Genomic DNA, 27,790 nt, shown 5'->3' with positions numbered 1-27,790 from the left:
CAATATTTGCTTTCAGCTAAGGATTTTCAAGAAAATTTTCAAAAGACAGACAACCTCCGTACCGTAGTCGTACCGTAGATATTTGTTGAATATGAAATGATCAATGATCTTGAGACTGCATTATAATGACCGTATAGCCGTTGGCTTCGTACTGAAGGCCAGCCCCACTTATAAAAAAAAAAGTTGCCACAAATGAATTGTTCATTAAAGCGTAGTAAAGAACAACAGTACTGTCTTTGTATAAATATTTCGCAATTGCGTATTTTGTAATGTTAGTTAAAGATTATTATTAGTTAAAGAGAGTTTTGGAGATTAAATTAAATAAAAATTTTGTTCTAAAACCTGTGTCGCAGGTCGTACTGTCAAAAAATAAAATGGAAGTGGTTGTGTTGTGTTTATGTGCAGTTGTGCTTATTTGTTTATTGGTGTTAATAACTCTACTGAAACGAAAATATGAAAACGGTAATGCAACATATATTTAATATTATTTAAATAAATACACACATATTGAGTGATGTATTAAGTATCACATGAATTTAATGTTCCATTTTACTGCTTAGCCACGTGGTGAAATATACACAATTTTTAATGTAGCCAACCCGATCCAACCAACCTTTTACATGATTTCACAGTGTTTCAAATCTAGTGAAGTTAACCAATATGGTAAACAAACAAAAAAAGTATTTAGCATATCCCAATTCCCTTTTACAGATTCGTTAGTCAAAATTACAAGTACCGAACGGAACAATTTTTTTCAATCCTTTATAATTGGAGAACCCTTCTTGTTTATCTCAATTTTTAAATTCTGACTTCCAACTACCCATATTTAATCATACATCTGCCTCATTCGGTAATTATCGGACATCGCGGCTTTTTAAAATAAAAAGAAAAAATCTGAAAACTACACACTTCACACGTCCCTAAATTTACTCCCAGGGGATTGTTTCGTAATTCATATTAGTTTCTGAAAAAAATAATATCTTACATTACAATGCCTAAGTATTCACGTAATTGCTGACATTCATTATTTATGTTTACGGGTCATTCCGAAATCAAGGGGGAAATTGTAGTTGTTAAATTATTAAAATTAAAAATTCAAGAAAAAGGGAAATTATGGTATTTCTATGATCAGCATTTATTGGTTGTCACAAAAGTACCATAGAATTAAATCAACTCTTTCTATTTAAGTAAAAAATACAAAAACAAAATTATTGTAAGACACGGAGGTGACACAAATTGCCATGGAGGTGACAATACACTACATGGATTGACAAAATTTTAAATTGGGGTAATAATATAATTATAAATAATAGTATCCTGTAGTCCTATAGTATTAAGCAAAACTACATTATTTTAAACTGTTGTTTTAAGGCACTCGGTAATAAAAAACTATGATACTAAATCAACTGAAAACAAATCAAATCAAATCAATGTAGTAAGTACACTCTGAAGACTAATCCCATCAATATTCCATATCTAACAAATATTTTTAACACCTGACAAATCATAAAATATGTATGCATCTCTTCTACCCAGTTTTGGCTCAGACAGTATGCCTTTAATGTGTCGAAAATCAACAACAGCTATATCGTCATCCACAGGAAAAACAAATGTATTGTTTGTAACCAGTCTTAAAAACTTGACAGTGTATTCCTCTTTATTTGCATTTTCTACAGAAGTTAGTATGCCAATGTAGTTTCGTACACTTTTTTTTCCCTTGAAATTCTACAATGACATAACTATGAAGTGCGAGACTGTCCTTAGTAGGCTTAGATGGTATTGCCTCAATATGAGTGTCTCCAGCTTCTGAAGTGCATGAATCTGAATCTGCATATACATATGTCGCTGTAACTATCTAATGATGGAGTACCACAGTCTAAAACTCCGTGAGCTTCATTTGTCTGCTTCTTGTTTCTGTGCCGCCGCATTCTCTCTGTCCAATTTTTCCTTTGCTGTCTTTTACCTCTCTCACTTAAGTCTGAAATTTTTTTTATTTTTCCTTCCTCCATTCTTTTGTGATACCTTTCTCTTTCTTTTCGTTTGAACTCTTCATAAAGTACTGGATTATCCCTAATTTTATTTATTCATGCCATTTCTGCTTTTTTTTTCTTAACCTCTGCTAAATCCTTCTAAAATAACTTTTTCTTCCATGCCATGTTTTTTTCTGAAAATAATGTAAACATTAATTTAGGAACTTTTTGTGCAGTATTTCAAAGTAATGTGTTATATTCTGGACCAAAAAATTAAAAATACATCATTTTATGTTGCTTAACTTCAATAATCCATGATTATTTGCACATTATGTAGACTACACACATAGACCCAAACTTTGTACCTGCATAAAATATATTGTGTCTAACTATGAGTTGCAACTTAATCATTTATTAAACAATTTTTTAAATTTTGACACACAATAATAAAATATAAATAAACTAAAATTACAATTATTTACTTTGGTCAGCAAAATTGTATTTTTTACATTACGAAAATTCAAAGTTTTGTAGCAAAACATTTTTTTTTTTGTATCTATTTCATAATATTCACATGCCAGTTAGTCATGTCGCAATGATATGGACTACTTGTTGAACCCTGTTGTAACTATACCTTGAAAGCACACAACTGATACTATTCTCCAAAATAACAATTTTCCTTCAAAGTGACTCAAAATAAGGAAATTAATTAAGAGAACAGTGATTATAACAACTATGCCTGTGTGTACTATAGTAAAGTTTGGAAATGAATACAGATAAAGTAAAATTCAAAGCCTATTATATCACCTCCATGCTAGATTAAGAACATGGAGGTGACAGCCATGGAGGTGACATTTTTGAAGTTTTCTTTATACACAACCTAACCTAAAACTTACTCAACCACATTGTCATGGATTTAATTTAATAACATGTTATTCAACCTAATTGTAATACAAACTTATTTTTTTAAAGAAAAGAACAAGATTTATTAAAGCCATGGAGGTGACAACAAATAAAAATACTCCTCAATAATCAAGTGCAGTGGGGGATCCAGGATTTTGGTTTGGGAGGGGCTTGACCCAGCTGCGGCTAGGCTTTATCAAGGCAAACACTAAAACAATAGTGGACCCAGATGCTTTTGGAGGGGGCTTGAGCCCCTTAGCCCCCCCTCTGGATCCACTACTGATCAAGTGGAATCTCTTAAATAAAACAATATAAACACATATCTGCCTGTCTTTACTGAAACACTATACAAGATGGCTACTCAAGGTTTTTTTTTCACATGGCTTCTAAGCATCCATACACAATAGTGGATTTTTAAGGAACTTCTATTTGTACCATGGAGGTGACATTGAAACAAGGAACAGTAAATTAAGTTAAAATTGCTTAGATAATAGTCTCAGTAAAATTATGACCTTTATAATGCAGAACTTCTGGTTAATATCACATGCCATTTTATGTTATATACCATAGATTTGTTCAGCCAGTTTGAAGTTATTATTCTCATATTCTAGATACTTAGGGGTAGTGACAGGCCATGGAGGTGACATTTCAGGCATAAATGCTTTGTTTAGTTAAAAATTTATTTTTATCCTAACTATTAAGTGAAGTATTCATCTTCATCCAGAGTCTTTTTACTAAAACAATGAAATGCAAATTAAAATAATCAATACAAAAATAGTAAAGCATTGTTTACCTGATTTGTCCCTAGATTTTGGAATGACCCTTACCCATGTGGGTTTTCTACAAAAAAAATTTTTCCAGAACTTAAGTAAATGAAGGTGGTGTTGGAATAATGAAATTTGTTTAAATAATGGCTGTATTTATTAGAGTTAACACAGTAATATGCGTTCACTTCTGTTACTATATAAATGGTTTTATTGGATTGACTTCACAGTCTACATTTTAAACAAAGTGTATCAGCAGCCTGCACAACAACAACAACGGAAGTCGTTAAAAAAATAACAATGCTGCCAACATTAACACATAACATCCTCTTCCACTAACAGAATATTACCAAAACCAGAATCACTTATATTACGTACCTATACTAGGACGATACATATAAAGAACTAAATCGGAATTGTCATCAACACTCCCTCCCAATTCCACATTACATTCTAACAAGATTTAACTTCTCAACAAAATATTCAAATTTACAAGCAGGCAGTCCCTTGGTCATGATATCTGCTATCTGTTCAGCAGACTCTACATAGATTAATTTCACCTTTCCTTTCCCTACCAGATCTTTGACAAAATGATACTGTACATCAAAGTGCTTAGACCTTTTGGTCTCTAATGACTTAGCAATCTTAATGGTTGATTGATTATCCTCATGAACATTAATTACATCAGCCACATCTACTACTTCTTTCAGCAAATTGTGTACGAAAATGTCTTCTGTTAAACATCTACCTATAGCATAGTACTCTGACTCACTGCTACTAAGTGCTACCACACCTTGTTTTTTTGAACCCCAGCAGATAACATTGTTATTCAGTTTTGTTACAAAACCTGAAATACTTTTCCTATCATTTGTGTCAGAAGCATAGTCAGCATCAACATATGAGGATATAGTTAATGTGTTACAATATGACTTTGCTAACTTCAAACCTATGTTAACTGTATATTTAAGATACTTCAAAACATGTTTCAGATGTCTCCAATGGTTGTAAGAGTAACATTTTTGGAATCTACCAAAGTATGATACACTGAAACATAAATCAGGCCTTGTGCAGACTGTAAGATACATTAGGCTGCCTAACAGCTCTTTATAAGGCACCTTAATCTTACACTCTCCATCACATGACAAGTTAAGTTTGGGCTGAATTGGAACTTTACTAGGTTTACATTCTATCATGTTAAATTTTTCAAGAACTCTCCTAATCAAATCACTTTGACTGAGAATTAAGCTTCCATCCTCACCTTTGAGGATGTCCATGCCCAAAAAATGCAACTTTTCATTCGAACTCAAATCTCTCATGCCCATCTTAGACTTAAGAGCAGACTTAGTGTCTTCGAGATCTGCACCAGAATTTGATACTAACAGAAAATCATCAACCCACACTAAGATATAAAAAGTACCCCTATGGTACAAACAAGGATCAATTTTTGATCGCATAAAACCCAGGTTGATCAATTCACTATTTACATAGTCATTCCATGCTTTAGGACTTTGCCTAAGCCCATATAAGGCTTTGTTCAACTTAAGAACTTTATCGTCACTGCACTGTACACCATCCGGTGGTTTCATATACACAGGCACTGGTAATTTGCTCTTCAAAAAAGCTGATCGTACATCGAGCTGGTGTAGCTGAAGACCTCGCTCAACTGCAACTGAAAGCAGAACTCGTAGCGTTGTCATCCGGGCAACTGGAGAAAATATATCTTCGTTTTCCAATGTTGGCTGTTGATACCCACGAGCAACAAGTCTGGCTTTCTTCTTCGTAGTTCCATCCACACTTTTAGAAGAGAAGATCCATCTACTGTCAATAACAGATGCATCCATGGGTGCTTCAACCACTTCCCAAGTTTCATTACTTTCTAAAGATGACAGCTCCTCATTTAGTGCTTGCCTCCAACCAGCATCTTTAACTGCATCTTTGAAACTGTTAGGCACATCTGAAGATACTGATAATGCCAGAACATCGACAGCAAAGTTGAGCTCAAAATCTTCCAAGTACTTTGGTAGTTTTTTGTGCCTAGAAGATCTGATTCCAGTTGATTCATCGTACACACCCTCAGGATGAAAACCAATGAAGTCACCATCACCATCATCATCAGACTGATTGTTTTCATACATTTGTGTGTCATCTCGTGCAAACTGAGGACATACATCCTGTGTTTCATTTGGAATGTTTGAAGTAACACCTTCTGATGTTGCAGTATGTGTAATACTACCTGAGGATGGGCTTTCAGTATACCCAAGCTCATCAAAGATCACATTTCTTGCAAATTCAACATTTTTCTTTTCAGGATTCCACAGTCTGTAACCATTGTCACAATACCCGGTAAGAAATAACCTTTTAGATCTGTCACTGAGTTTTCCTCCATCTCTATCTTCTTTATGAATGAATGAATATGCAGGACATCCAAAAACTTTTATCTTTGACAGATCAGGCTTATGGTTATACCATCTTTCAGCTGGGACAATTCCATTCGGCAGTGCTGATGTAGCCAGTCTATTTGTGAGGTAGGTGGCGGTCATAATAGCTTCTCCCCACATCTCCTTGCCAAAGTTACTATCTAGCAGGAGACACCTAGTTTTCTCCAAAAGCGTTCTGTTGATTCTTTCTGCCATTCCGTTTTGAGATGGATTTCTGGCCATAGAATAACTAACACTGATTCCTTTCTTTTCACAAAAGCTCTTAAAATTGGAAGACACGTATTCACCACCTCTGTCACACCTTAAATTCTCTATGCGAGAATTAAACTTAGCCTCAACCATAGCTGTGTACATCTTAAATTTTTCAAAGACTTCTGATTTATTTCTCAGCAAATATGTGACACAGAAATGACTATAGTGATCAATAAAAGTCACAAAATAGTTAAACCCATCATATGTTGGTGGGGATATTTTTCCACACACATCAGAAGACACACATTGAAGTACTCTCTTTGCTTTGCGTTCTTCTGGTATAGCCTTCAGATAGGGTAGCTTAGTTTGTTTACCTTTCAAGCACACATCACATAACTCAGTGGGATACTTGGAAGAATGTCCCATTCTTCTATGCATCACATTGCTTGACACAGCTTTCACCATGGCTGCATTAGCATGCTCTGGTATGAGATGCATCTTAACTACATACAATCTTCCAAACACTTGTCCCAACATAACCTTACGACCACACACAATTTTAACACAAGAGTTTTCAAAACTTACTTTACATCCTTTCTCTTCTAACTTACGGACTGAAAGTAAGTTAAATGCCAAGTTCTCACACACTAAAACATCCCTAATCTTTATGTTTTCACCTCCTTCAGACATACAAGAAATATTTCCTTTGCTTACAGCTTTCAATGACTCACCTGCCTTAGCCACATTAATGTCGAAGTTCACATCAGTTCTATCACTTAGATATTTTTGATAGCAACTTTTAATGATATGGCAACTTGCACCACTATCAATAACAAAAATAACTTCTGTTAGTTCACCATCATTCATTGCAGGCTGTTCACTGTCCACATGCCCGCATGACGAACTTTCTGTATCGAACGATGTCAAAAAAGAAAATTCCACCTCATTTGTAGTTGCAGCAGTATCCTTATTCTTCAATTTTGGACAATTAAATTTCATGTGTCCCTGTACTTTGCAATAATAACACTTTCCATTAAAACTTCTACCTGGAACATAATTACCTTTGTTATGCTTATGCTGTGAATACTGATGAGATTGTCCTCTTAATCCCTTGTATGCTGCAAAAACGTTTTGTGGGCTTTCATCTTTCTTCAGAAGTCTCTCTTCTTCTGCTAATAGAGTATTTTTCACATACTCAAATTTCACAGCCGACTTATCTTTATTATACAATATATCCATGGCAGATACAACACTATCAAAATCTGAGGGCATTGCCACCAACAATTGATTAACCATTTCATCTTCCTCAATCTTTCCACCAGCCACCTTGACTTCCGAGGCCATAGACTCGAATTGCTGTAAAAATTCTTGAAGAGGCTTTTCTTTCTTGTATTCCAGTTTCCGCCAAGCTTTCTGTGCAGTCACCATGGATTTCATCCCACGTTTTTCATATGTAGTTGCTAGGGTGTCCACAATTTCTTTTGCCGTGATTTTATTCATAATCATCGGCAACATGTTGTCTGCCAATCCTTGGACGAGAAGATTTCTAGCTTTGACGTCTTCTTGCTTAAATCGTTTAAGATCAGCTTCTACCGTCGGAGGTTCGGTTGTCAACATGTGTAATACTCCATTCTGTTCCAACAGTAACTTCATCCGATAGAACCAGTTACTAAAGTTTACACCATCAAATGGTCTAATCCCAAATGGTACGTTTGCCGCATTCGCCATACTTGAATACGACATGTTTCACCAAAGACCATACACTGATAATAACCATACACACGAGTCACATGAAGCCCTTAACCAAAAACTGCATATTCTCCATAAAACCAACTATATCTCTTGAACAGAAGTTGCCTACTGGCTCTGGGCCCATAACCTATTAGAGTTAACACAGTAATATGCGTTCACTTCTGTTACTATATAAATGGTTTTATTGGATTGACTTCACAGTCTACATTTTAAACAAAGTGTATCAGCAGCCTGCACAACAACAACAACGGAAGTCGTTAAAAAAATAACAATGCTGCCAACATTAACACATAACATCCTCTTCCACTAACAGAATATTACCAAAACCAGAATCACTTATATTACGTACCTATACTAGGACGATACATATAAAGAACTAAATCGGAATTGTCATCAACAGTATTGCAGTTGTAAGAAGTTTTTAATGCTTGTATTTCATGTTTGTTGTTTTATTAGAATAAGTATGTAATTGTATTACGAAATGTTTGTTTTGTTACATTACATTTCAAGTAGGTATGTACTATTTTGAGTGATGTAACAAAACCATCTAATGGGAGCCTAAAATTTGAAATGAATTGTTAACGTCGTACTGTGAGGAATACGTGCTGTGCACTGAAGTAGCAGACACTTTGAATATTGCAGTCTTTTCAGGGAATTCTTGGATTACAGACATTGTGTGTTCGTTATGGCCGGTGTTTCATTTATCCAAATTTATCCCTGGATCCTGAAGGCTTGATCCTGTTGACTTGATCCTGTGGTACATGATGCTTGCTGTTTTAGTTCAGTACATCGGAAGATCCTGCACACAAAAAAATTGTGAAATAACAAAGATTTATTATTTTAGGTTAAAAAAAATCATTTTTCGCTTACAATCATAATTCATCATTATATGACAAATTCTTTTATATTTTTTTATCTACAGGATTTTCTGACATACTAAATTAAAACAGTAAGCATCATGTACCACATGATCAAGCCAACAGGATCATGCTAGGTACCAGGATCCAGAGATAAATTTCAATATAGGAAATGGAAGAATTTGTGAACTTTAATTCTCCATAGTTGGCTACAGTTGTGCTAAACAAAGAGATACATGATCGTGGTAGACAATGAATGGCGGTGGCAGTGTGAAAACACAGGTATTTAATATAAGCTTTAAACTGTTATTTTTCTCAAACTATTAGGAACTAAGAAACCATCCCTTCAGGGTAAATTTAGGGAAGTGTATAGTATGTGAAAACCATGTTTTCCCATTTTATTTTATTTCCGTTCTAAAAGGCATCGACGTCTGATAATTACCCTTCATTCTGCTTTCAAAGCATGAACGAAGTGAGCACAGTGAACACAGCCAATACATACACCTGCTACATTTGTTAACTAATTAATTCAAATAAGTGCTAAAACACTGTTAAGCATTCGAAGAACAGAGGGGCTCAAATTTGTGATTAATGAAAAAAATAGGAAATAATTCATGAATTCACTTTTGCTCTTTTGATCAAGATTTGGAGGACCCAAAAACACACTGTGTTATTTAATTTTCTGAGAAATATTTTTAAAGCATCAAAATCACAAGTGTCATGTACAGTGATTAGGTATGTATTTGAATGCTCTTTAATCTTACAGCCATATTTTTCCGTACTATCTATGTTATACTGTGGGTCATTTAAAGAAATATTTTTTTTTTTTTTTAATTTATTTCATCTGCAATTGGGCTTTCCACCAGGTGGTAAGGAAACCTCTCCTTTCTTTCCTCCTCCCCCCCCCCCCCCCCTTCAGTGTTCCCCTCAGGTCCCTTGCATCTCTCACCCCCAGCATCCCCTTCCACTCCCTCCCCGTTCCCCACACATCTCTCTTACCTCCTGCTTTCATCATTCACTTCATCTTCCTTTATTTATGTGGCAATTATGAACGTAGCCTACAATAGAACCTCATTAAGTCGGCCTATTTAACTAATATTCCTTGGAAACCCAAACCAATTTATATGAACAAATAAAAAAATAATTTTTTAAATTAAAGGAGTCTTACTTAGCATTTCAAGAGAGCAAAAAAAGAATTTGCAACATGGGAATGCTCTATGAGGTGAGAATTGCAGTTAGAGTTATGGCTTTATTTGGTACACAGTTGTGAACTGCACAGCAGGTGAATTGTTTGATGGGACTGTACACGATGATGTAATGAGTAATGCCGTGGTGCAAGTTGGCGTCGACAGCTAACTTGTATTTCAAACATTATTTGTTCAGTATAAAAGATGATTTCTGTAAGCTATCCAATTACACCAGAGACTTATACTGGACAGCTCCAAGACTTTGGTGTGAAAACTTGGATTTGTTGTTGTTATGTTTGTCCGATAGATGGCAGACGGTATGTCCAGCATGAACAGTGTCTCTCTTTAATACAAATAGTACCAATGCTGTGCTAACAAAAATAACCTTTATAAAATCTCCAATACTTCAAATATCTTAAAAAATAGGTTAATATTGCTTGACACCAGATAATATAACATAATTTAATAATTCGTGTATGAAATATTTTTGCAGTCACACCTCTTGCTGCTAGGTTATTTTTCAAACGCTCCCCTGTGCTAGGCTGGTATCAGTGGTGCGTGGGGAAGGGGGTATGTGGACGGGAGAGCTCTGTGAGCGGGAAATTTAGAAATTGTTGCCCGCATTGTTCATGAGCGGTAATCGGTTTTTTTTTGGGGAGGGCGGCTGCTGTCGTTTCCGACCCGGCAGTCAGCCAGCCTTCCAGCCTTCCAGCTATGGATGAAAAATCTGTTCTACTTAACAATATATTGTAGAACTATCGTTTGAATTATTAATGTAATGTCTGAAGGCATGTGGCGTGGCTGTGTGCAGGTGCAACAGCGGACGAAGAACCAGCGGTCCAGGCACAGCCTCGGCGGGTTGTGGGCGCCCGCAACGCCAGAGCCGCCCGTCTGAGAGGTAGCTCTCGCTTCAGGCCTTACGCTCGTTCGCAAGTTTTAGTTGTGCTTATACACATGTAGTCACTTAACAGACAAGAAGTTTCAATTTACAGTTGCTTGGGTCTTGATTGAAACTTGATTACCTTAATATAGATAATATGAGAATGTGATGTTTCAATGGGAGTGGAATTTTGACCACACCGCATGCGGAAGTAGACTCTGGGGAAAACATAAAATCAATGGCTGATATTTGTTACCTTTGCAAGATTACGATTATTTATTTAATAAAAGATGTGAAAAGGCCTTAAATAGGCACTGATATTTATTACTACAACCCAGCAGATGCTTTTAGCAGAGTCAGGAGATACTAAAGATGTTGTGACTGTTATACAGGTGAGTCTGAATTTGACCGATAACTTCGGCTGCAGGTTCATCACGACAAAATGAGTTTTTAACATTTATTTATGACTTAGTGTCGAATGTGCTTCCCAAGGCTGGCATGCGCTTGTGAAGTTGGAGCTGAACATCATCATTATTGTAAATAATAGAGAAAGTATTTAAGATGAGCGCAGAGCGTCTGGATTATGTTTAAAAGAATGAAGTTCTACTACCACCTCAAATTTTATCACTGTAGCAAGATTATTTCATTGAAATAATTTGGGAGTAACACCTTCATTTTGCATGTAATTTTGTGGCGTGTTACTACCCTACTAATACGCACGCAGTCTTCTCGTCGTGCATGGGGCAACTATGAGATCAGAGTGGTAACCATAACATTATATGGTGAAGAAATGAAGATGAAGATGCAATACAAGGTCCTTTATTGCTTTCAAAAATCAGCACTGGGTGTTTGAAATCTATATTGTTCTGAGAACACACGTTAAAGCCCTTTTCGCAGTCCTAAAAATACAGTTTAAAAATGAAATACTTAAACTAAACTACTCATCCGCTGTCAATGTATAATTAAAAAGTTTTCATAAACAGACTCCACTTGAATATGTTGAGCAGTTCTCAATTGGCATGGTTTCTCCCGAAGCGCTGCACACAGTGTTTGTGAGGACTCTTGGTAATATTATAGAGCGACGACGCGCGGGGTTGTTGCAGTGGGAGCGCGGCACGCCGGGGCGGCGGGCGCGGATGGGGATGCAGCCCCGGAGGAGGACGAAGACGAGGCGCGGCCGGAGCTGGAGCTCCCGGACAAGGTGGGCGCCAAGAAGCGCGCCAAGCTGGAGGCCAAGGCAGAGAAGAAGGCTCTCCGCGAGGTGGGTGCCGTCCGCTGCCCTCTTCTGTGTGTGTTTATCACCATCATCCTGAACTCAGTGTAGCAGACTGTGACATGCATCACCATCATCCTGAACTCAGTGTAGCAGACTGTGACTTGCATCACCATCATCCTGAACTCAGTGTAGCAGACTGTGACTTGCATCACCATCATCCTGAACTCAGTGTCGCAGACTGTGACTTGCATCACCATCATCCTGAACTCAGTGTAGCAGACTGTGACATGCATCACCATCATCCTGAACTCAGTGTCGCAGACTGTGACTTGCATCACCATCATCCTGAACTCAGTGTAGCAGACTGTGACATGCATCACCATCATCCTGAACTCAGTGTAGCAGACTGTGACTTGCATCACCATCATCCTGAACTCAGTGTAGCAGACTGTGACTTGCATCACCATCATCCTGAACTCAGTGTAGCAGACTGTGACTTGCATCACCATCATCCTGAACTCAGTGTCGCAGACTGTGACTTGCATCACCATCATCCTGAACTCAGTGTAGCAGACTGTGACATGCATCACCATCATCCTGAACTCAGTGTAGCAGACTGTGACTTGCATCACCATCATCCTGAACTCAGTGTAGCAGACTGTGACATGCATCACCATCATCCTGAACTCAGTGTAGCAGACTGTGACTTGCATCACCATCATCCTGAACTCAGTGTCGCAGACTGTGACTTGCATCACCATCATCCTGAACTCAGTGTCGCAGACTGTGACTTGCATCACCATCATCCTGAACTCAGTGTAGCAGACTGTGACTTGCATCACCATCATCCTGAACTCAGTGTAGCAGACTGTGACTTGCATCACCATCATCCTGAACTCAGTGTCGCAGACTGTGACTTGCATCACCATCATCCTGAACTCAGTGTAGCAGACTGTGACATGCATCACCATCATCCTGAACTCAGTGTCGCAGACTGTGACTTGCATCACCATCATCCTGAACTCAGTGTAGCAGACTGTGACATGCATCACCATCATCCTGAACTCAGTGTAGCAGACTGTGACTTGCATCACCATCATCCTGAACTCAGTGTAGCAGACTGTGACTTGCATCACCATCATCCTGAACTCAGTGTAGCAGACTGTGACTTGCATCACCATCATCCTGAACTCAGTGTCGCAGACTGTGACTTGCATCACCATCATCCTGAACTCAGTGTAGCAGACTGTGACATGCATCACCATCATCCTGAACTCAGTGTAGCAGACTGTGACTTGCATCACCATCATCCTGAACTCAGTGTAGCAGACTGTGACATGCATCACCATCATCCTGAACTCAGTGTAGCAGACTGTGACTTGCATCACCATCATCCTGAACTCAGTGTAGCAGACTGTGACTTGCATCACCATCATCCTGAACTCAGTGTAGCAGACTGTGACTTGCATCACCATCATCCTGAACTCAGTGTCGCAGACTGTGACTTGCATCACCATCATCCTGAACTCAGTGTCGCAGACTGTGACTTGCATCACCATCATCCTGAACTCAGTGTAGCAGACTGTGACATGCATCACCATCATCCTGAACTCAGTGTAGCAGACTGTGACTTGCATCACCATCATCCTGAACTCAGTGTCGCAGACTGTGACTTGCATCACCATCATCCTGAACTCAGTGTAGCAGACTGTGACATGCATCACCATCATCCTGAACTCAGTGTAGCAGACTGTGACTTGCATCACCATCATCCTGAACTCAGTGTAGCAGACTGTGACATGCATCACCATCATCCTGAACTCAGTGTCGCAGACTGTGACTTGCATCACCATCATCCTGAACTCAGTGTAGCAGACTGTGACTTGCATCACCATCATCCTGAACTCAGTGTAGCAGACTGTGACATGCATCACCATCATCCTGAACTCAGTGTAGCAGACTGTGACTTGCATCACCATCATCCTGAACTCAGTGTCGCAGACTGTGACTTGCATCACCATCATCCTGAACTCAGTGTAGCAGACTGTGACTTGCATCACCATCATCCTGAACTCAGTGTAGCAGACTGTGACTTGCATCACCATCATCCTGAACTCAGTGTAGCAGACTGTGACATGCATCACCATCATCCTGAACTCAGTGTAGCAGACTGTGACTTGCATCACCATCATCCTGAACTCAGTGTAGCAGACTGTGACATGCATCACCATCATCCTGAACTCAGTGTCGCAGACTGTGACTTGCATCACCATCATCCTGAACTCAGTGTAGCAGACTGTGACTTGCATCACCATCATCCTGAACTCAGTGTCGCAGACTGTGACTTGCATCACCATCATCCTGAACTCAGTGTAGCAGACTGTGACATGCATCACCATCATCCTGAACTCAGTGTCGCAGACTGTGACTTGCATCACCATCATCCTGAACTCAGTGTAGCAGACTGTGACTTGCATCACCATCATCCTGAACTCAGTGTAGCAGACTGTGACTTGCATCACCATCATCCTGAACTCAGTGTAGCAGACTGTGACATGCATCACCATCATCCTGAACTCAGTGTCGCAGACTGTGACTTGCATCACCATCATCCTGAACTCAGTGTAGCAGACTGTGACTTGCATCACCATCATCCTGAACTCAGTGTAGCAGACTGTGACATGCATCACCATCATCCTGAACTCAGTGTAGCAGACTGTGACTTGCATCACCATCATCCTGAACTCAGTGTAGCAGACTGTGACTTGCATCACCATCATCCTGAACTCAGTGTAGCAGACTGTGACTTGCATCACCATCATCCTGAACTCAGTGTAGCAGACTGTGACATGCATCACCATCATCCTGAACTCAGTGTAGCAGACTGTGACTTGCATCACCATCATCCTGAACTCAGTGTAGCAGACTGTGACTTGCATCACCATCATCCTGAACTCAGTGTAGCAGACTGTGACATGCATCACCATCATCCTGAACTCAGTGTAGCAGACTGTGACTTGCATCACCATCATCCTGAACTCAGTGTAGCAGACTGTGACATGCATCACCATCATCCTGAACTCAGTGTAGCAGACTGTGACTTGCATCACCATCATCCTGAACTCAGTGTAGCAGACTGTGACTTGCATCACCATCATCCTGAACTCAGTGTCGCAGACTGTGACATGCATCACCATCATCCTGAACTCAGTGTAGCAGACTGTGACATGCATCACCATCATCCTGAACTCAGTGTAGCAGACTGTGACATGCATCACCATCATCCTGAACTCAGTGTAGCAGACTGTGACTTGCATCACCATCATCCTGAACTCAGTGTCGCAGACTGTGACTTGCATCACCATCATCCTGAACTCAGTGTAGCAGACTGTGACTTGCATCACCATCATCCTGAACTCAGTGTCGCAGACTGTGACTTGCATCACCATCATCCTGAACTCAGTGTCGCAGACTGTGACTTGCATCACCATCATCCTGAACTCAGTGTAGCAGACTGTGACATGCATCACCATCATCCTGAACTCAGTGTAGCAGACTGTGACTTGCATCACCATCATCCTGATCTCAGTGAGGCAGACTGACTTTTTATCACCATGATCCTGAACTCAGGTTGATTAGTACTATTATTTCCACAAATTTAACTACTTTTACAAAATATGTAATATGTATTTTTTTTTGTAGAATTATTATCATTCCTTCTAGTGATGGCCCGATATCCAAAAACCCGATACCGATACCGATTCCGATATTTCCAAATTTACCGATCCGATAACCGATACCCGATATTCCGATATTCTGATAATAGGCCTATCTCATTTCTAACACTGATTCTATAAAATTGTGGTTCTGGAGTATTGTTAGAGACAATAATGAAAAATGTTAAATATTAATTAAGCATACATATGTGAATGTATATTATTTTTATTAAATGTAAAATATAGTAAATTCACATTAAATGAAAGCTAATAATGAATTTATCATAATGGCCTACAAATAAACTCTCTAAATTCAAGGTCTTAAAAATTTAAATTGTTTTTCAAGGCCAGATAAAGCAATATTCTGGTGTAGGTATTACCTACAGTATGCAAAAAACATATTGTAACTACAAGGAAACAAATTTCAGATTTTTGTGGAGAAATGTTGAGAAATATTGTAGCTGTCCGGTATTAGTCTCTAGTTTATTTGCTTATAATGTATGAATTACAAGCCACTGCATGTACTGAGTCCAGTGTCTCAACTGTAATCTACGAAAAATACCGTCCGAAAAATGGGAAGCCCACAACTCACGTAGTTTCGGTTCCCTAATCAGAAGTTCAAGCATGTTGTGACTGACCTAACCTAACCTAACACTTCAATTTTTTTTAATTTCAATTTTTGAGAGAAATTCGAAGTTGCACGAACGTGGTAGGGAACCTAAACTATGTGAGTTGTAGGCTACCGCCGAAAAACATCAAACTTTTGTACTCTTTGTAAAATTTCATCACGGTAAACGACACGCTAGAAAGGAAGGTCTTCAAGTAGTAAATTTTGTGACCATTGTTCAAGTGTATCACTCCATTTATTGGTGCGAAAACACGTTTAAAATACGTGAAAAGTAATTTCAATACAACTTTGAAACGTACTGCAGTGTTTATAAAACCACACATCTTTATTTATGTTGTTTTCAATGCACTCAATATAGCCAACATAATACCTTTGCTGCAACTTGCCCTACGTAAACACGTTTCATATTTTAGCTTTTGTAAAAACTTACGTAATGTTTTTGTATAGAACAGCAGTTGGCGACCATGAAACGACACGGAAAGAAAATGTCTGTTATATCAAGCAGCAACTTTATTCTTCTTCATGTTTACTTACGGCTACACCACTTATTAAATTAAATATCGTAATTATTTTCGTTTATGTTTTCAATTTATGTACACATAGTGAACTTCGAAAATTCATCAAGCGAAAACATTTTGCGAATATCTGAAACGAATAAATATGCACTAATGACTGGGATTTGTGTACACATGGAAGAATTGTACCGTCGGGATGCATTACAGTATCAGAAAGAAGAAATAGGCTTGAAATCTTGAAATTGTTTCTGTGGAAAATATGCTTGAAATTACTAGGTAATATGGTGACGTGAAGATAGATAGATAGATTACGCCCGCGGAAAATAAGCTTGGAATTACGGTTAAGGTTATGTGAGAAGTATTATTGGCGAGAGCAAACATCGGTTATCAAAATATCGCAAGTATTTACCGATGTCCGATATTGAAAAATGTGCCGATATTACCGATCTCCGATATCGGATATCGAATATCGGGCCATCACTAATTCCTTCTAAGATAATACTAAAGGTATAGTTCTCCACCTTGTTTTAATCCATCTCACATTTACTAAGTACACTGTGTACTTATAGAAGTAGTAGTTCTGGATTTTAAAAAAAGTTATGGGCTTATCGTATTGGACTGAAATATCTTTCTAGTTATCCCTGATGTTATAATATTTATGTTCAATAGGCAACCTTCATTGGTATCAGAGAACCTTCATTACAGGGTATTTTACTCTGTTATAAAGTCTTCACCATGAAAAGTTGAAGTTTCTTGGTCCGTTCAGAAATGTTGTAAGAGGTTTAAAACGTGTTTAACCTGTAGTCCAGCATTTCCCACTTAACCTGGTCCTTCGCATGGTACCTGGCTGCAAAACATTTCTGATAAAAATATAATATCTTTATAAAACAAAAGTTGGTTTGTTCTGAGTTTGTAAGTGGCAACCAATTTTTTTATAAACCAAACAGCGAATACAAAAATATTAATATTTTAAAAGAATTGTTTTTCTTTTAAGATGTAACTAAAATGGTCATAAAAGCTATAACAATGAAACAGAACTGAAGGACTGGTTACGGGAGTTAAGAAAAAGTTCTGGAATGTGCATTAACAGTGTTTGAAGTCACTCAACTTGAATTTCTATTTTCCTTTTGGGAACTTGCATATTTTTTTTTGATTGATGGTTCACTTCATATTACGCTCGCACAATTAATATAGTTTACGTAAATATCTCTTAAAGAGATTTAGCTTTCAAACATCAAAATTAGAACGAGCCTCTGAGTACTAGATGTTTTGTATTACGGGACTGGTGTGCCAGATGCTAGTCGAGCAGTGAGGTGGGCGGTGGGACTGTGGACTGGTGTGCCGGATGCTTGTCGAGCAGTCGGGTGGGCGGGGGATGGTGGACTGGTGTGCCGGATGCTTGTCGAGCAGTCAGGTGGGCGGGAGGATGGTGGACTGGTGTGCCGGATGCTTGTCGTGCAGTCAGGTGGGCGGGGGATGGTGGACTGGTGTGCCGGATGCATGTCGAGCAGTCAGGTGGGCGGGGGATGGTGGACTGGTGTGCCGGATGCTTGTCGAGCAGTCACGTGGGCGGGGGATGGTGGACTGGTGTGCCGGATGCTTGTCGAGCAGTCAGGTGGGCGGGGGATGGTGGACTGGTGTGCCGGATGCTTGTCGAGCAGTCAGGTGGGCGGGAGGATGGTGGACTGGTGTGCCGGGTGCTTGTCGAGCAGTCAGGTGGGCGGGAGGATGGTGGACTGGTGTGCCGGATGCTTGTCGAGCAGTCAGGTGGGCGGGGGATGGTGGACTGGTGTGCCGGATGCTTGTCAAGCAGTCAGGTGGGCGGGAGGATGGTGGACTGGTGTGCCGGATGCTTGTCGAGCAGTCAGGTGGGCGGGGGATGGTGGACTGGTGTGCCGGATGCTTGTCGAGCAGTCAGGTGGGCGGGGGATGGTGGACTGGTGTGCCGGATGCTTGTCGAGCAGTCAGGTGGGCGGGAGGATGGTGGACTGGTGTGCCGGATGCTTGTCGAGCAGTGAGGTGGGCGGGGGATGGTGGACTGGTGTGCCGGATGCTTGTCGAGCAGTCAGGTGGGCGGGGGATGGTGGACTGGTGTGCCGGATGCTTGTCGAGCAGTCAGGTGGGCGGGGGATGGTGGACTGGTGTGCCGGATGCTTGTCGAGCAGTCAGGTGGGCGGGGGATGGTGGACTGGTGTGCCGGATGCTTGTCGAGCAGTCAGGTGTGCGGGGGATGGTGGACTGGTGTGCCGGATGCTTGTCGAGCAGTCAGGTGGGCGGGGGATGGTGGACGGGTGTGCCGGATGCTTGTCGAGCAGTCAGGTGGGCGGGGGATGGTGGACTGGTGTGCCGGATGCTTGTCCAGCAGTCAGGTGGGCGGGGGATGGTGGACTGGTGTGCCGGATGCTTGTCCAGCAGTCAGGTGGGCGGGGGATGGTGGACTGGTGTGCCGGATGCTTGTCCAGCAGTCAGGTGGGCGGGGGATGGTGGACTGGTGTGCCGGATGCTTGTCGAGCAGTCAGTTGGGCGGGGGATGGCGGACTGGTGTGCCGGATGTTTGTCGAGCAGTCAGGTGGGCGGGGGATGGCGGACTGGTGTGCCGGATGCTTGTCGAGCAGTCAGGTGGGCGGGGGATGGCGAACTGGTGTGCCGGATGCTTGTCGAGCAGTCAGGTGGGCGGGGGATGGTGGACTGGTGTGCCGGATGCTTGTCGAGCAGTCAGGTGGGCGGGGGATGGCGGACTGGTGTGCCGGATGCTTGTCCAGCAGTCAGGTGTGCGGGGGATGGCGGACTGGTGTGCCGGATGCTTGTCGAGCAGTCAGATGGGCGGGGGATGGCGGACTGGTGTGCCGGATGCTTGTCCAGCAGTCAGGTGTGCGGGGGATGGCGGACTGGTGTGCCGGATGCTTGTCGAGCAGTCAGGTGGGCGGGGGATGGCGGACTGGTGTGCCGGATGCTTGTCGAGCAGTCAGGTGGGCGGGGGATGGCGGACTGGTGTGCCGGATGCTTGTCGAGCAGTCAGGTGGGCGGGGGATGGCGGACTGGTGTGCCGGATGCTTGTCGAGCAGTCAGGTCGGCGGGGGATGGCGGACTGGTGTGCCGGATGCTTGTCGAGCAGTCAGGTGGGCGGGGGATGGCGGACTGGTGTGCCGGATGCTTGTCGAGCAGTCAGGTGGGCGGGGGATGGTGGACTGGTGTGCCGGATGCTTGTCCAGCAGTCAGGTGTGCGGGGGATGGCGGACTGGTGTGCCGGATGCTTGTCGAGCAGTCAGGTGGGCGGGGGATGGTGGACTGGTGTGCCGGATGCTTGTCGAGCAGTCGGGTGGGCGGGGGGATGGCGGACTGGTGTGCCGGATGCTTGTCGAGCAGTCGGGTGGGCGGGAGGATGGTGGACTGGTGTGCCGGATGCTTGTCGAGCAGTCAGGTGGGCGGGGGATGGTGGACTGGTGTGCCGGATGCTTGTCGAGCAGTCGGGTGGGCGGGAGGATGGTGGACTGGTGTGCCGGATGCTTGTCGAGCAGTCAGGTGGGCGGGGGATGGTGGACTGGTGTGCCGGATGCTTGTCGAGCAGTCAGGTGGGCGGGAGGATGGTGGACTGGTGTGCCGGATGCTTGTCGAGCAGTCAGGTGGGCGGGGGATGGTGGACTGGTGTGCAAGATGCTTGTCGAGCAGTCGGGTGGGCGGGGGGATGGCGGACTGGTGTGCGGGCGCAGGTGGAGGAGCGGCTGCGCGAGGAGCGCAAGCAGCGGCAGCAGCAGGAGGACGAGGAGCGCCAGCGAGAGAGCGCGCTGCGCGAGGAGGAGGAGCGGCGGCAGGAGCAGGCGGAGCGCCAGGCCCGGGAGGAGCGCGAGAGGAAGGAGCTCGAGGAGTACCTCAAGATGAAGGAGATGTTCAGCGTGGAGGAGGAGGGCTGTGAGGAGACGGACGCGGAGCAGGACCAGGGGAGCCTGCTGCAGCAGTTCATCACCTACATCAAGGTGCGGTGTTCCTTCTCTTGAAGTCTTACTAAACTACAGTACAGAGTCAATGACACCCACTTATGCCAGAGTGATACTACATGGCTTGTTTTAACATCAAAATTCTTAATTTGTTTAACATGCTCATCCCGTCTGGATCCACTTCTAAGAGAAATTGTGATCAAACGATTTTTACCCTTTGCTGTGCTCTGTTTGGACGTGCCCACAGTGGTCGAGAGGTCACGTCACTCCCCTTCCACCGAGCAGGTACAGGCTTGATACGCGATCAAGTCAGATCCTGAATCCTGATCTCAACACCTCTTAACTATGTTCAGTGACCCCGGTGTCGTTAATTATTTGCGATCGGCTGCCTGGGAAATGACTAGACCTAGACTGGTGAGATGTTTGTGGCAATGTGGCAGAGGAAGTGTGGTCAGCGGTCGGAGAATGAGTTTCTGTGGGAAGGAATTGTAAATGTGTGCGGTCGTGACGTGCCAGAGGGCCGAGTGACGTGCCGTGTGGGGCCCGGATGTTGCAGACGTCCAAGGTGGTGTTGCTGGAGGACCTGGCCGCCCACTTCAAGCTGAAGACGCAGAGCATCATCGACCGCATCCAGGACCTGCAGAGCGAGGGCGCACTCACAGGTACGCACACTGTCCAATCTCTCGCCTTCCCTTCAGGGTGGCCACACAACACCTCGAAGTCAGGGATTTTTTTGATCGGTCAGGGAATTTTTTTGAGATAAGCTTGTTTCGGCATTGTAAAGATTTCTTCAATGGCCATTCAATATAAAAACGTGAGTTATCTATAACATTTTTGAAATTGTGTGTACATATTATCAAATTCATTCAATAACCCAAGATTAATTTTTTTTTTTTTAATTGTGTGTTTAAAAGCATGGTGCGCAGCTTATTCAAAACTTGACGACGCTGCAAGGCAACGCTGCATAGCAAAAGTTCATTCAAGCTCAAATGTTGGTTAACAGACATCTTGCACGTGGTTTGAAAGTCCATATATTTGTGAAAAAATACGTGATGATTACCGGGTTGCGATTATCTACTGCAGCTGAAAACCCCTCAAATGATAAATATTGGTGAGTAAATGGGAAATCATGTTATGGGAAGAAAGTTTGCATACATGTGACAGGCCAAACTTTTAATGGTGCTTCACTGCAGTAAACAAAACATCTTCGGTCGGCACGGTACTTTTTTCATTCCTGGCCATTTTTTTTCCCTCTCTCTTCAAGGTAAACACAGTTAATCCGCAAATAAATTATGTTCTGCCTAATATCTGTAGAGAATTGTATTTACAATTTACTTCAAGAATTTTAATGTAAATATTGAAACTTTCAATAGTATTATTGCAGCAAGCTTATAGTGTGAAAAAAATAACTTTGTAGACGTCTACAACGGTACTGAGAATGCTATATTATTTTTACAAGAAACCCTTAAGAGATGTTATAATTTGAAATGATTATGCAAGTACAGAATAAAAAAATTCATATTAAATTGAAATATGATTCTAAGGTCTATGTTTAAGTTTGGTGTGAGGCTTATTTTAATCAAAAAAATTTGTTATGGTCTAAATATCAGGGGTTCTAAAGGATATCCACTTTTCTGTACAAATATTAATTAGAAACTCCAAATAGCACGTATTTACTTCTTGACATGTTCTACATACATTCTTTAAGAGGGTTTTGTAATACATGTGGTGAGGTTACATATTACAAATACTGTGATATTGTGAAAATGATCAATTAAGTTAGGTTATCCACTTAAAAATTCTGAGATATTGTTTGAACAATTGGTTAGGAATTACCAGCAGAATGCAGCTAACTTAAATTAACCCAAAAAAATTTTTTATAGTGGTTTAAATGAAGATAACCAACGGGTAACCTAACTTAACCTAACCACTAACCAACCATTCTGACAGTTTTACTCTTGTTAATCTACCTAATATTACTACTCTTTCAAATGGTCAATTACTGGTAAATTACTTGTAGTAACTTCTTAGATAAAATATCAGGAAGTAAAAAATAAAAGAAGTACTTTGGAATTTTTATTATAATTTTTCTAGAAAAGTGGCTCTCCTTTAGAATTACAGCGTTTTATTTTGGTAACTTAATTGTCCGATACAATTCATTTGTATACTTACACAATCTCATGTTTTTACTCTCTGTTAGTTTTGTACGTGGATAATAAAACAACTAGAAATACAAATTATCACATTTACATTGCTCCACCTTGAATAAAATTAAGTTCAATCTTTGTTTACTAATTTTTCTGTTGAATAGTTGGAGTTCAACAAAAGAATGTGGATTAATTTTTAAAAGTGAAATAGTGTAACAGTGAAAAATAAGGGTCAGTTAAAATTATAATCTGGTTAGGGAAAAAGTCGGGTAATTTCGCTTAAGATGTTGTGTGGCAACCCTGATGATGTAGGTGTAATTTGGTCAGGGTCAAGATTTAAGGTTGAATTGCCGTCAAACAAAATAGCTCAGAAATGAAAGTTAAGACACCATTTAACACCGAAAATGCAAGCCAATATGTGACTTCAAACAAAGTTTGAACAGCTCAAACAAAAAAAAATTATATTTTACCCTCCAAATTTAAATGGATGTTATTTTAGTCTGTTATAATGTAATTAGTAACAAACTATTTAGACCGAGTGGATATTAAAAAAATTATTGATGTTCATTTTTTAACGGTCCTGTTTTTACCGTATTTCTATCATCAGTTTTTTACTAGGTGTATTCAGTTCCCCGATTTCTCGGTTTTGGTTTGGTTTCTTTAAAATACTTGACCCAGAACAGAGTTTTGAAATCTTCAGTTTCAGTTCTGGGTATATTTTATATGTTTCTGTTACCTCACGTAGCATTTATTATGCAAGAAAGTAAAAAAAAAAAAATTATTTCCATGATCTAATGTAATAACACATGAAAAACGTATGCCATAAGAGTATAGTTACAATGAAATTAGGGAGGGATATGATCAGAAATATGCAATTTTAGTTCCAATAATTTTTTGGCCATAACTTTATTCTGTTAATTTTTTGTCCTTGTTAAAGCATTGTATATTTAAATATAGTTCCTCAAATTCGTAGTGATTGGCTGCTACTTACTTTTTCTATTTGACCTGTGATGACACAGAGAAAAAATATTAAATAATAACAAAACAAACTGTTGTGGCACAAATTGAAACATTATAGCAGCTTTCAGTTCCTTTCATATATTGGTAATACAATTTTTTGCAGTTAAAATTAGAATGCTATGATTTCTAGCCGTTCATACTTCAAAGGCCAATTACGGTATAAACTAACCCGTTTTACGTTATAAATAGGCGTGTGTGAATGTAAAAAAATTTAGTTTGAATTGAATATGAATAGGCTACCAAATAATTTTTATTTGCAAATATCCAATTTGAATAAGAAGAATTGGGATGACAAAAAAAATTTTTTTTCACATGTATAACACAAATTAGACATTTAATACCGTATTCACCCGAAAATAAGACGACCCTGGATGTAAGATGACCCCCCCAATTATGAAAACATGTTTCAGGAAAAATTATAAACTCACAATCTTATTTTCTTTCTTTAGGTGCCATTGCCTGGATTCACAAGAAAACGTTGATATAAGCAATATCTACAAATATTTCTAAAATTGTCTTCTACAAATATCACACATTTAAAACACTGAATTAAGTTATTTCAACTGCTTTTTTTTCCTTTCCAGTTTCAGTTAATTACATTACACATTTTCCTCTTCTCCATTGTCACTATGATGATCATCACTTTCACTGTCTTCATTCACGTGGTCAGCCATAACGATTACCGAATGTAAAAACAACTTTGTCACAAATAGGGATGCAAACGATACATCGATGTATCGTTCATGAAACATCGATGTTAGCATCAATGTTTTGAAGAGCGATACATCACCGATGAATCGACGAAAAAGTCCAAAAACATCGACATCATTTATCATTAAAATTACCCTAGTTTTTTATAATATTTTGGCTATCATTTCATGAATATTTAAAAAAAATTACGATACGACATTTAGTTTTTAAGATAGTTTTTTTAACTGTCTATACTTACTATAAAAACCTACATTTTTAAGTAGGTATCAAAAATTTGTTTACATAAGAATTTTCTTTTAAATTTTGAAAAATATAGGGAAAAAGCAGCGAAACTTTATGAACAATTATTTCATAGCTTGTTGTACATACAAGCTATTGATTGGTACCGATACGGTCTCGCTAGCTCCATTGAGAAAATTAATGTGACATTTTATTCATGCTTCATGCTTTTTCCATATTTTTTAATTAAAAATAAATTGTGTAAAAAATTAGTTATTTTTTAAATGATTTTATACTTCTTAAAATACTGGGAAAAAATGTAGTCATTTAAATTTGTCCACAACTCTTTGAAGTTTACTGAGAGCTGGTCAAGTAGTTCATGCAGATTTTTAAGTTTTTGGTAGCAGACTTTGCTTTTAAATTTTAATACATGTTTTTGTTCTGAATGAGACACGACTGTAAATGGGTTGTGGATATTGTGGTCAGGAACCTGTAGTAGGTATGGTTTTTGGCTACATACTATAATTTAAATCATTTTGTCATGTTTTTCCTGCTATTTAAAAACATCGGTGTATCTGTCTTCAGAACGATGTTTTTTGACATTGATGCTTTTTCGTTTGAACATCGATGTTTGTGATATCAATGTTTTTAAGAGCGATGTTGCATCCCTATTCACAAATAAACAATGCACTTTCCGTTCACCATAGATAAATATGTATCGTTAACATATGCCACTTCAAAGTTAAAAGTACACGAAGTATGTTCCATGTTGACGGGACTACTGATCTTTCGCTTTGCGATGTTGGCAGCCTGGAACGTGGCTATGGCATGCAGCAGAGGAAGTGTCGTATACACGTCCGTATTGTGTTATCTATGAGCACGGCTATTGTTTACTTAGCTGCTTATATGCTCGTTGCTTAGCTGGAGTAACATTACAGCATTTTTAATGAAGAAGTTATGGAAAACATGAAGTGCTGCAATATTTGGTGTATGGGAAACCCATTGTTTGGGTTATATTGGAGGCTATTAATAAATAAATAAACAGCCTTTGTTATTATAGGTAGGTTATACAACAAAACAATCTTCAAAAAAAAAAGTTTGATCTCGGTTGTTAGACGACCCCCAATTTTTTTAATCCTCTACAAGGAAAAAAACTATCGTCTTATTTTAGGGTGAATACGGTACAGAAGTAAAAGGCTACAGTAATTAAAAATTAAATGTTTGTTAAAATAGTAAATTTAAAAAAACGTTTTTATGCAGTTAACCTAACCAATCGTTCAGATCAATTTTTATTTGCCTTATTTCCCAAAACCAGCTATTCTAAATAATGATACAAAAAATTTTTGTGAACCACAACAAAATTCTGCAAATTCTTATTAGTTTCATTAAAAAAAACGTGAATCTTGTTTAATTCGGTATTTGTGAAATAAATGTGCTTATATTTACATAATTCACACATTTTCGTTGTTGCGGCAACCAGGTGATCTCTATATTACTTCAGACAGCAATATCACAAACACATTTTCTGCTAATTTCCTCTGAAATCTAGAATATTTACCTTTTGAGCAGCAACATCTGTTTCGTCATAGATTCATACAGTAAGCACTGTGGTGCATCGTGGTAGATAGATTGTGACTGTATATTTATGTGTTGTTGAAACTATCGTGTTCGCTTGTTTAAATGGCTATCGCAAATGAGTGTGATGTTTTGTGTTGTCAATGGTTGTTGAGTTGGCAGTAAAACCCAGTTAAGACAATTTTCAAGGGATTGGATGTTAAAAACTTATTAACAGGGAAAATGTTTTAAAGGGGAAAGACTACATTTCAGTTGCTACATTAAAAAAACCACTCACGTGACATGCATAGGTTATGTACTACTTCTTCTTCAGCTTACTTTTTTTTTTGTTCAATTGGCCGCTTTTTGTGGGGATTCCATTACCACAACTATTTGTTGTTGAGAAAAAGCCTAGCATCAAACTTTTAAATGTTTATGGAATTGAGTAATTATTGAAATTTATTAATTGCCTCTTAAATTTCTATGAAAACCACATCTGTTTAGTGATCACCTCTTCAAATTATTTTTTTTATTGATGCCAGTGGAGGAATTTGCCTTCGTTGTGTGGAATCTCTAAAGCTCTCTGTACAAAGACGCACCCGGGCGGCCAAGTAGACACAGCGGATAGAGTAAACTTCAGCACAGTTTGCATTCTTGGTACCGGTGTTAAGCTCTGCAGTGATTTTTTTTCTTTTCATAAGTCTTTAATTTTGTTTCATGAGTATTACAAAATTTAAAAAATATTTTCAGTAAATTTTAATTACATTGTTATGTATCCATCTCCCCACCCCTTCTACTTCCTACCTACTTTCAGTCCAGAAATCAGCCAACTAATGTAGAAAGTACGCCAATTAGTTGGAAGAGGGTATGTAGCACCTGGTGTTGCCAGGGTGTGAACGTGGGTCGTGTTGCAGGCGTCATCGACGACCGGGGCAAGTTCATCTACATCTCGCCCGAGGAGCTCCAAGCAGTGGCGAGGTTCGTGAAGCAGCGCGGGAGAGTATCGATCAGCGAGCTGGCAGAGAGCAGCAACCAGCTGATCAACCTGGATGCCAGCATCAACCAGCGCTCGTAGCGAGCAGTGAGCGCAGGGCCACGCTGCCCTTGTAAATAAATGTCATTTTATTTGTGATACAGAGTTTTGTTAGACACAAATTGAAAAAAAAAAAAAAAAAAATTTCTGAAA

The 27,790-nt window shown here is 39.8% G+C and overlaps 1 protein-coding gene across 1 annotated transcript; it reads left to right on the top strand.

Annotated features, from left to right (window-relative positions):
* The first annotated feature begins 171 nt into the window (after positions 1-171).
* On the top strand, positions 172-27,790 carry LOC134535193 (DDRGK domain-containing protein 1). The gene is made up of 6 exons (XM_063374214.1): positions 172-462; positions 10,875-10,961; positions 12,047-12,204; positions 20,729-20,992; positions 21,510-21,615; positions 27,519-27,790. Exons 1-6 carry the CDS (start codon positions 375-377, stop codon positions 27,677-27,679), a joined length of 864 nt encoding a protein of 287 aa, XP_063230284.1. The 5' UTR covers positions 172-374; the 3' UTR covers positions 27,680-27,790.

Source organism: Bacillus rossius, chromosome 8 (genome assembly GCF_032445375.1).
Source record: "Bacillus rossius redtenbacheri isolate Brsri chromosome 8, Brsri_v3, whole genome shotgun sequence".
In the NCBI taxonomy this organism is placed as follows: Eukaryota; Metazoa; Arthropoda; class Insecta; order Phasmatodea; family Bacillidae; genus Bacillus; species Bacillus rossius.
Note: the sequence above shows the minus strand (reverse complement) of the source record. Positions and strands in the feature narration are given on the sequence as shown.

What these genes read in the sequence shown, in the direction of transcription:
- LOC134535193 (XM_063374214.1), top strand. Translation starts at nt 375, where the DNA reads ATGGAAGTGGTTGTGTTGTGTTTATGTGCAGTTGTGCTTATTTGTTTA. An exon ending in AGTTCATCACCTACATCAAG is followed by an intron (nt 20,993 to 21,509) that starts GTGCGGTGTTCC and finishes CGGATGTTGCAG; the next exon opens with ACGTCCAAGGTGGTGTTGCT. An exon ending in GAGCGAGGGCGCACTCACAG is followed by an intron (nt 21,616 to 27,518) that starts GTACGCACACTG and finishes GTCGTGTTGCAG; the next exon opens with GCGTCATCGACGACCGGGGC.